Raw genomic sequence first — 10,730 nt, 5'->3', positions numbered from 1 at the left:
AATGGTCCGTCCCTACGTCACGTACGTAGGAAATAAACAACTTGAGTTCTCTCTCCTCCTTGTCCTCCGCAGAGGCTCCTTTAGTGGGGGAAGGCGAAAAACACGGGGGAGGAAGGCGAAAAGCACGAAATATGAAAATTAGGGGGAGCGCTTCGCGCGCTTACTTTTCACCTCTCCCCATTTCCCAGCCCGTACGAAACACGAAAGAGGCCTCTGCGGAGGAGAGAGACTTGAGTTGGAAATATGATATCTTGCGTGACGAGTATCGAGCCGAACTGAACGGCCCATAGCACGAATTTGCTGTTTTCGAGGCTATGATTTCTTGCTAAATGTCAGGAATGTCGTCTAAATTCAGATCAAATTGCGGAAACAGTGTCTTCTTATATGTGAAAACTAAGAAGTGGATCAACCGAAACGCTTCAGTGGAAATTAAAGCAACATAAGCGAAAAATCTCTTTCCTCGCATAAATTAACGGCGGCACGAGGTGAGTGTATTGTTTGTTGTTTTGTTTTCTATTAAAACAGTTCGTTTACGTTAAAAAATAAGATATTGTAGTTTTGCAGCGAAAGGCCCGGGTCGCACTAGAGCGAAATCAAATCTTTTCCAATTTTTGGTGAGGAAAAAATGGCCAAAATTTTGCAAGTTCCAAATTTTGTCGGAGGTCGCATCAAGCCTAAATGTTTTAACCAAAACTTTATTGATTGTCACATACGTCAATCACAAACCCATCTAATTAGCGGTCGTCACACTACACAACATATGATTATTTTCACGGCTTTCGGGTTTCTGTTGAATCTTGTGTTTCTTTCTCAACAAAACAACATAGCATTTTTAGTATTGTTAGTGCACTATCAGCAAGCTTTACTACGGGTAGCTTCTGCTTTTAGAAGACGTAGAATTCGCTCGAATATAGGTCGTTTACGAAACAGCACTTGGTCATGGACTCTACCTCATCCGGTAGAATCATGGTTTGAAATACATTTCACATTCCTCGTTTAACGTTTAATAACTGTAGAAAGAGCCAGATGGACCGGGTAAAAAGTTATTTTGTCCCGCTATTGCGCTTGCCAAACTAGTAGCGACGAACGAACCCGCCGTAATTTTATCCAAACATGTTTTGCGTAATATGGCAGTTTAATGGTTAAAAAAACAAAATTGTTCGTTTTGCCAAAATTTGGAAGCCTCCGAGGCAGGACTTCGGCTTCTTTGAAGATTGGCGTATATTTGGCGATCCGCAAAAATTTGGCCAGATTTTAAAATTGGGGGTCGCACTTATTTTACGCTACGTGTTGACATATTTATGACTTAAACAAACAAAATTCGCTCTAGTGCGACCCAGGCCAAAGTAAGCTCATTGAAACTGATAAGGGCGATAGTATAAACCAGATGTAATTTTGCAAGCTTCAGAAGACAAATTGCGGAAACATGTCAAAAAATGCCTATATATTTTTCGTGCTAGGGCTAGGCTTTTGTACATTATGCTTTTGTTTCCCCACTAAAATGCTCCACCTTAATGCTCCATTTTTCCCACTAAAATGCTCAGTCTCTCCCGAAAAAGTCACTAAAATGCTCGGATAGTGCTCAATATACAAACGATTTTTTTAAATTAATTTCAAAGTTTTTAACATGGTGTTAACTGTTAACACTTACAAAAACGTACAAGTGTTGCAAGTAACAACAACAACGTATACAAGTTCATAAATACACCCAAAAGAACATAATCTTCGAAATAATTTACGAGGCTAAGTGCAGAAAGTAGTTGGCTATCTCTGGAAAGTTATTTGTAGTTGAATTTCGAGTTTTAGTCTTCATTTTCTCCAAAAAATAAATGTCTTTTTTATTTTCTCGGAAAAAAAATCAATTTTCCGGGAAAATGCCACTAAAATGCTCGAATAATGCTCAATGCTTTTGCCCCACTAAAATGCTCGAAAAAATGCTAGCATAATGTACAAAAGCCTAGCTAGCGCACTCATTTCGTACGGGCCAAACTAACACTTCGGATATGATTAGAAGAAAGGAATAAGCTTTCGAAAGAACCCATGTTTTGCCGATAGAAACGTTTACCCTTGGAGTTCTGGCCCCTGGGGGGGCACTCAAAAAAGTTTTATACGGGGAGGCTCCGCCCCAAGCTTTTACCCCTTACCCTTTTATATACCATTTTGACAGAAATTGTACCCCTTTCGTATTCCTTTTACTGAAAAAAGGTACCCCTTTCATATACCGTATTTTCTCAAATAAACGCTCCCGGCGTTTATACCAAACTTGGCTTCGTGAACCCGGCGTTTATTTGAAGCCGGCGTTTAATCGGGGCCCGGCGTTTATTAACGGACTGCAATTTTCTGCCAATTTTTCAGATTGATTTATTGTTACGGATCTTCGAGACCAAGGGGCAGTTTGTCAAGGAGGGACGATTTTTCTCTTCGTTCTGCCCCGAAAAAGTGTCCCTGGGTATCCAAAGGTGATTATTTTCCAAAGGTGCACTTTTATGGGTTGGATAGTTTATGTTGCAATCGAGACTTGTGACAAAAAGAATATATTTACTTGTTAGCTTGACCTCAAATAAACGCCGGGACCTCGAACAAACGCCCCCGGCGTTTATTTAAAAACTAGCAATTTTGACCCGGCGTTTATACGAGGCCGGCGTTTAATCGGGGTTCGGCGTTTAATCGAGAAAATACGGTACCTAAAAGACATGGCATAGACGTAGAACAGGACATTTTCTTGTTATTTTTATGCAGCGCTTAATAAATTAAAATAATACAGCCATAAAGTGCGTTTGTTCGAAATATTTTAATTAAAGGCCCTTTTAAAAACCTAAATGACGGATTTTCATACCCTTTCATATACCAAAACTTGTGAAATCCCTACCCTTTTATATACCTGAAGCCTGAAAAAGGTACCCCTTTCGGGCGGAGCCTCCCCGTATAGACCATTATATGGAGTACCCCCCCGGGTTCTGGCCCTCTGAAGTTAGGTGAAATCCCAGGGGGGGGTACTCCAGCTTGTAAATGACGGGCATGATTTTTTCGGGTTTGAAATTTTCGATTCCGGGATTTTTTTGGTTTGGAAAAAATTTCGCAAGTATTTTTTTGGGTGACTTAATTTGAATAGGGGATTTTTTTGGGTATTGAAAACGAACTTAAGTGCCTTGGCGCGGCCTTGGAGTATTTATGGTATGATGAATAAAAAAAAACATGAGCGTTCAATTTTTTATGATTTTCTTTGTGTTATATTATTGCCCCTCCTGGCAATTTAGAGGTAATTTGACAAGGGATTTTTTTGGTTTTTTTTTTATGGTCCAGGGATTTTTTTGGGTAATGTCGGAAGACTTAGGGATTTTTTTGGGTCCTGATTTTTGCCTCTATTCGATCATCCCCGTCATTTACAAGCCGGAGTACCCCCCCACCCCCGGGGTGAAATTTGGCATGTAAATTTAAATTGCGATCGGTAGAATTTTTAAACGGGTAAAAAGGTGTCAACAGTTTATATTTCATGAAGATTTTCTGTTTAAAAGAAAGACCCAAGGATGGTTTATTACTCAGGTAAAAATGAACTCAAGGCAAGTTTCTGAACTTGTGAACAAGCGCATCTAAAATGCCACGAAATTGCTGTCTCTTAATTAATTTTCTTCGGCAGACAGTCACCATGGGCTCCAATTTCAAACTTTCCTTTGTTTCTCAAAAATAAAACTCGCTGGTACTTTTATATAATATTTTCGAAAATAGTTCACCAAAAGGGTCTTTTTGCACTCTTAAATGTTGCAAAATTTAATGCCCTCCTATATTTCTTGTTTTCTCGTTTAAACGAAGAAACACATGTATCTACGTATTGTGTATAATGTGTAAATGAAATTTCACTTTATGTGTTGCTTTGAAGCATAAGGACAATAAGCTATGCCTATGGTACATGATGCAGTTTCTGTAGTTTAGTTTTGTTCTGAGTTGATGATTTTCAGCAATAAGAGATGAAAAATAATAATAAAATTCTTGAAATAAAAGTTTTTTCATTTTCGCGAAAATTAATTCCTTTTTAGAAAATATTAAATTTTGCACCAAAATCGCGAAAATTAAGATCTGCAAAATATGCTGACCTTTTTTTTTTCGCGAAATTAAGTGCCCGCGAAAATAAGTACCAACAAGGTAAAAAATAACGTGTCAGTGGAAATCCAGCATAATTCGAGAAAGGCTGTCAGATAAAGCACAAATTAAAAGTGCACTGAAAGGTAGTATGGGTAGAAGTGAAAAGCTACTGCACGTGCTAAATGCTAATTATATAATATAAGATGGCCACACGAATTTGCACGTTTTCTTTCTCTTCAGACATGTGGAAACAAGGTACTTTTAGCCACGCTGAATTTTAGAAGAATTTTCAAAACTCAAAGACATGCGGCAGTAAAAGTAAAGCTACAGAAAAAGGCCTCCTGAGAGGAAAAACAAAATCTTCATGTGCAAAAATACATACTTGTACATTTCCTCTAGGCCAATATGCAAAATTCAGGTGAATAGCCAGACCACCTTTCGGTCTTGTTGCGTGCACTTTTGTGCTTTTTTCCGACAACCTTTCTCGAATTTATAGCTGTATAAAAAACAGTAAGCTGACCCCTATATATGGCAAGGAGAAGGGATTGAGCAATTACATTTTCCTGGTGTGTTAAGTTGACTATCACCTTTTAGTTGATGAAGGAAAATTAACTTCCATACCTAAATTATTTGTAAAACTGATTGATGTTTTTAGTATTGTCAACTTTTTGCTTATGTGTTCCTTATTTTTGCTCAAATAGAGAGCTTTGGTGACCTGTGGCTATTCTAGTTGATGACACTCCAGATTCAAGTTGTTGTACAATTATAATCCAAGAAAAGATGACATATATTGAGCTTGGGATTTGTGCAGAGCATTTAACATCAATTATCAGTGATTCACATTCAAGAGACTTCAGGGAAGTTCAAAGAAGTTACAATTGCTTTAAAAGAAAAGCTTCAAAAATTGGAGTACAGTTACCGGATTTAACACAAAATAATCTGAGTGAAGATTTTCTCTTTGATGCAATCAATAAAGTGGAGAGTTATATTGAGCAGCATAAAAGCACAGAGTACAACGACTTGGACTTCTATCGCAGTGAAATAGACAAGAGTCGACCTATCTTAGATCTAATTTGGGTTGTTTCAATAGTGCGACTGGTTCGTTTTCCTCCTACACAACATGCCTTTATTGTGCTTGAAGGAAAAACAGGCAGAAAGTCAGAGATATGGTTCGCTGATTTTGTTGCCAAACAAAGGTCTGACACCTTTTCCCCTGGGACAAATGATGGCAAAGTCAGAGTGGAACATTTTGAGTCAGAAGAAGGAGGAGCACTGTTGTTTAAGTGCCAGAAGAAAATGATGAATGTCCGAGCTGGAGACAAGTTAAATGCAAGGAGTTGGATGATCAGCAAAGACAATGCTAAAAAACTGATTGAGCAGATCGAAGCCCACGCAAATAATCCTCCTAAATTTAATTTACTAGGTAACAGCAGTGTGCTGGCTGAGTTGTCAGCAGACTCAACTGACAACCTCACTGGCCATAATTGTTTCACTTTTGCAAAGAAGATGCTTTACGATTTAAATGATGATAACATACAGCTGCCAGAAGACAGTCTTGAAAAATTAATTTCAATAACAAGTCGTACTCTTGACAATGGTCAGAGTTATGGGTCACTGATTTTAATTCTGTCTGGTGTAATTGTTGGTTTCGTCCTTTGCAAGGCGCTTTCCTGAAAGATATAAAGTCAGGGAAGATAACCATGATTCTGATGAAAATTTAGACAACTTTAATTATTAGTTACTACACTCTACCCAGCTTACTTGTGTATGATGTGTGGGTGTATGTTTGAGCTGGAGACACGTTAAACGCAAGAAGTTGGATTATCACAAAAATCAGTGCTAAAAATCTGATTGAGCAGATTGAAACCCAGCGAGAAAAACCTCCTAAATTTAATATTATACTAAGTAACAGCAGTGTGAGTGAGTGAGTGAGAAACTTTATTTAATGAGGGTGACCCGTTGGGGCCCTCAGCTTAAAATAATTAGAATGCTAAAAATATATTATTTACAATAAAATGCTAAACTACGATATTATTTACAATAAAATGCTTTATTGAGTTATTATTAAGAATAGTTACAAAAAATAAAACTGGACTTATTACAAACATACTACGAATAATAAGAGTAAATTAAAAAAAATTAAAAATTCCATTAGTTTTCTAAGAGTTAAAAATAGTAAATTTAGCCTTAAACGATTTTAACGGACTTCTCCGTTTTTAAAGAACGGGGTAAACTGTTCCAATCTTTTATAGTTCTTACGGTGAAGTTGCGTACTCCCTCCGAGGCGTTTCTGTGAGGGGTGCTAGCTGAGTTCTCAGCAGAGTCAACTGACAACTCCGCTGGCCATAATTGTTTCACTTTTGCAAAGAAGATGCTTGACAATTTAATTAGAAATTACCAAAACATACAGCTGCCAGCACACAGTCTTGAAAAATTGATGTCAGTAACAAGTCTTGGTCTTGACAATAGCCAGACAAGCAGGCAGAGTTTTGAACTGATTATGTCTCTGGTTGATGTAATTGTTCCTCTCTTCCTCTTCAAGGCTTTGTCTAAAAAGATGTAAAGTCAGCCAAGGGAAGATAACCATGATTTTGATGGATATTTAGACAACTTATTAGTCAATACACTCTAGCCAGCTTACAAGTACTTGTATATGTTTTGGTTCAGTTTCCATATGATAATGAATGTAAAGTATATAATTACCGGTATGTGATAATGAATATATATGAGGGTCTGAATGGGGGGGTCCACATGTCGGTAGACGGTTAAAAATACCTTACTTTGTCGGTTGTCGGTTAAAATTTTCGACCTTTGTCGGTTGTCGGTAAATCTCAGTTAATGATTAAAAGTGCAAGTTAATTATTAATATTTGTTAGTTAATTTACGCAGTTTTAAGACTTTAAACTCTAGACGATATGAAAATTTGTAATAATTCATTATTTGGTTGCACTAAAACCTCGTTAATCTTTTTTTTTTAAGCAACGTGTTCGTCTAGTACCGATAAAATCAGTTTGCATCAGCAAATTGCTCGTCAAATATTACTTACACATCGAGCGAAACTGAAATTTGGACCGTTCTCAGAAAATAATAAATTAAAAGGCAGTGTTATTCATTTACCAATAAAACAGAAAGATGCTTATAAACTCTTTTACTCGCTTCTTCTATTTGTAAGGGATTTTTCTTTTCAATGTTTGCTTTCCTGAAAAATGGACGGTGTATACAAACATTCCGTTCAACAAAACAGCAAATAAAAACGTGGAACCAAAGGTTTTAACAACAGAACTACATGTGAAACGCTGCACACTAAAACTAATACGGCTAATAGAACGTTCCACACACCGTTGAGCTCACTGCTGCTTTCATCCGATATTAAACTGCCCATCCGTTACAATTGCAAATTTTCGCACTTTTTCCCGTAAGCGTTTTCGCCAGGCGAAATAATTTCAGCGAGAACCCGCCAATGCCAAATTAATGCGCCTGCTCCTTTAGTCCTTAAAACTCCGTTAGATTTTTTTTTTTTTTAGCTTGGAAACAACTTTATGAGATTTTTTTTCCACCGGAACCCGGCTACGATGGCGTTCAATGGCAACCTCCTCGCCTTACAATCACTTAACAATTCCGCTCATGGCCTGTCACCACATGAATAACCAACGCGCAGTGATTACCAGCCACTGTTCACAAATGAACCTCCGCTGCTGCTCGAAAAGGTGACAGGAAACTTTATAATTGACTAAATTTTGAATTGGTGTGGTAAGGTTACTTCTGAACTAGACATTTCCTAAGCTAGCTAGACATAAATTCAAAATGCTGTTCTTTCTGAATACAAACGTCCGTATAACATCGGACCATGTCGGTTATCGGTTAGAATTTATTTGTCGCTAATCGGTAATTTTTTCCTCGTTTTGTCGGTAGTCGGTAATATTTTTCGCCCTTTGTCGCTATTCGGTTAACCCCATTCAGACCCTCATATATTCCCGTGAGAATAACATCCAAGAGTGTGTCAATTTTCTTCTTACAGTCAACTCTTGTTATAGCAGAGACGCTCAAGGCGTCGTTTTGTGTTCGTTGTAGCGATAGTCCATAATAGCGAGTGTCCACAATAGCGGGGTGTCAGCAAGGAGAGAGTTGACTGTACTTCCCCTTTTCCTCCAATTTACATCAATGCATAAGAAAAAAGTATTTGTATTTTCTTCCTTTTCTCCTTTTCATTTTTGCAATTATATATATTTATCATCTATATAAAATGGGAATGCAAATAAAATGATTTTGTCGCACATTAATCTATTGCAAGCCAGGGTCCTCACCCAGGGGGGGGGGGGGGGGTACTCTGGCTTGTTAATGACGGGGATGATCGAAGGATTTTTTTGGGTTTGAAATTTTCGATTCCAGGATTTTTTTGGGTTGGAAATTTTCGATTCCGGGATTTTTTGGGGTTGGAAAATTTGGCAAGTATTTTTTTGGGTGACTTGATTTAGATAGGGGATTTTTTTGGGTATTAAAAACGAACTAAAGTGCCTTGGCGTTTTTATGGTATGATGAATAAACAAAGCGAGCGTTCTTTGTGTTATGTTATTGCCCCTCCTGGCAATTTAGGGGTAATTTGACAGGGGATTTTTTGGGGGGTTATTTTTGGTCCAGGGATTTTTTTGGGTGATGTCGGAAGACTTAGGGAATTTTTTGGGTCCCGAGTTTTGCCTCCATTCGATCATCCCCGTCATTTACAAGCCGGAGTACCCCCCTGGGGGTCCTCAAACAATAGGCACACGCTCCCACATTATTAAGGACTGAATTTGAGGAGCTAACAAAACAGTGCTATGACTTAGCCCCTTTAATGTGTCATACACTGTGTGACATTTCCAAAAGGTCCTGTCATTTCATTGACGATACACCTAACCCATATATTATAATGAGTATTCCTTGACAAATTTTCCTTAAACATATACTCTGTTATATCAAGTATGTATGCCACATAGTCATCCCTTCCACCCTGCTGAATCCACACTTCATATTTTACATCTTTACTTGTGAAAAAGGGTAAATTTATAGATGGTTTCCATGACAACCATAAGGTTGGCTGTGGTTCCTCAGGAGGAAGTTGACATTTTACATTAATAACTTTACTTGGGTAAAGTTTATAGTCATGAGCAGGTTCCTGTCCTGTGGCTAATATTTTTTGCTTATTTTCTGTTGATTCTATGATTGACAGGAGTGACTGAATGTCGATAATAGTGTCTTGGTAAATTCTATAAAGCCAGTGAGGATTACTGCAACATAAATGGCTTGGTACTTCTTTTGTGTTTGCAATGTCTTCTTGTTCTTCTTCGCTAAGATGATAAATTCCACCAGCTTCTGGTGTCTCATCAGGATATGTCACAGTATTGTCTTCAAGTTCATTTCTCCAAGAGGCATAGACAATATTCATGCCAGGTAATTCCACCAGGGTACGATAAGGAGTGTAGTTATCAGGGTTAATACCAAATGGGAACAGCTCAATGAGTTTTGCTCCAGGTGGAAGAAACATTGCCAGGATCAGTATCGAGCCATGCATTCCAATCAGTGCACTAGCCTTGCTAACAAGCTGGACTTGTTCCTTAAAAGAGTGTGTTGCCATGCTAACTCGAATGACTTGTTTATTGAGCTGTCTGGCAATCGCCATTGACAAATCTAGTTCATTGATTATTAAACGATTATGCTCCCTTGAACACAACACAACATAAGAAGAATCAGAGGCATGGAATAGTTTGTTTTCAAGCCCCAACCTCCTTTTGATGAATTTCGTAAAATGTTGCACATATCCACCAGTTAAAGAAACATGAGGCAGAGGACCCTGTGGCTCTTTGAAGCCATACTGATACCAAGTTGTGTACTTTGATATGCCGACGACTCCATATTGAAAACACATCAGGTGATTTGCTTTTTTGAGATCCTTTTTGAGGAGCAACGTTTTGTTTGTAAATAGCTTGTATAGGTGAAAGTAATCACCTTCGTTCCACCCCTCCATCATAACAATTCTGTACTCCAGATCAACAGGAAATTTACTCTGTGAAAACTGCCTCACTGTGTGGTACAGAGGTAAAAGATCGTCATGAAAAACGTGCATAATATTATCTGGATTGAATCTATGGAATATAAAGCTAAAGTCATCAAGCATCGTAATGTTGGAAAAGCTTTCCAAAGCTGCAACTGGGTAGTCAATATAATTGAAGTATTGAGTATTATGATCCTCAACTGAAGACATGTCCAACAGTGCTGGATCAAAGCGATCGTTAGGGACGCCATCAAGTACTGTTTCTGGACCATGAAAAAACAAGTACTCATCTTGAACTGGGTGGTAACACAGGTGACGGAATTTGCAGATACGGGTTGATTTGCTGTGACCCGTGCACCAAAAGCTTGAGCCTTCTCTTAGGGAGTCTAGGATATTTCGCTTCACTTGTGTTCTGTTGATTGAATTTCGTCCAGCGATTGGAGTTGCTAGCCATCTGCACGTCCAATTAAAAATCAGATACGACACAAGACCTATTAAAAAGTGAAATAATGCTGATGAGAACATGAAATATTTCACGGAAAGTGAAAGGTGAAGTTGAACGCAGAGTCAAACGCAAAATAACAAGGCGTTCATACTAGTTTCCAGAGCCCAATGCGAGAAT

The 10,730-nt window shown here is 38.1% G+C and overlaps 2 protein-coding genes across 2 annotated transcripts; one reads left to right on the top strand and one right to left on the bottom strand.

Annotated features, from left to right (window-relative positions):
• The first annotated feature begins 281 nt into the window (after positions 1–281).
• LOC144651811 (uncharacterized) lies at positions 282–6,063 on the top strand. The gene is made up of 2 exons (XM_078511823.1): positions 282–485; positions 4,782–6,063. Exon 2 carries the CDS (start codon positions 4,861–4,863, stop codon positions 5,752–5,754), a length of 894 nt encoding a protein of 297 aa, XP_078367949.1. The 5' UTR covers positions 282–485; positions 4,782–4,860; the 3' UTR covers positions 5,755–6,063.
• A 2,415-nt stretch (positions 6,064–8,478) lies between these two features.
• Positions 8,479–10,666, bottom strand: LOC144652469 (protein O-linked-mannose beta-1,4-N-acetylglucosaminyltransferase 2-like). The gene has a single exon (XM_078512469.1). The coding sequence runs from the start codon at positions 10,631–10,633 to the stop codon at positions 8,909–8,911; it is 1,725 nt and encodes a 574-aa protein (XP_078368595.1). The 5' UTR covers positions 10,634–10,666; the 3' UTR covers positions 8,479–8,908.
• Between the last annotated feature and the right edge of the window lie 64 nt (positions 10,667–10,730).

The sequence above is a fragment of the Oculina patagonica genome, chromosome 4, assembly GCF_052425735.1.
Source record: "Oculina patagonica isolate OP01 chromosome 4, crgOcupat, whole genome shotgun sequence".
Classification (NCBI taxonomy): domain Eukaryota; kingdom Metazoa; phylum Cnidaria; class Anthozoa; order Scleractinia; family Oculinidae; genus Oculina; species Oculina patagonica.
The sequence above is the reverse complement of the archived record's forward strand: the minus strand, read 5'-3'. Positions and strand labels throughout refer to the sequence as shown.

Bases quoted from the DNA above. Each gene is read 5' to 3' on its own strand.
- LOC144651811 (XM_078511823.1), top strand. From the start codon at position 4,861: ATGACATATATTGAGCTTGGGATTTGTGCAGAGCATTTAACATCAATT.
- LOC144652469 (XM_078512469.1), bottom strand. From the start codon at position 10,633: ATGTTCTCATCAGCATTATTTCACTTTTTAATAGGTCTTGTGTCGTAT.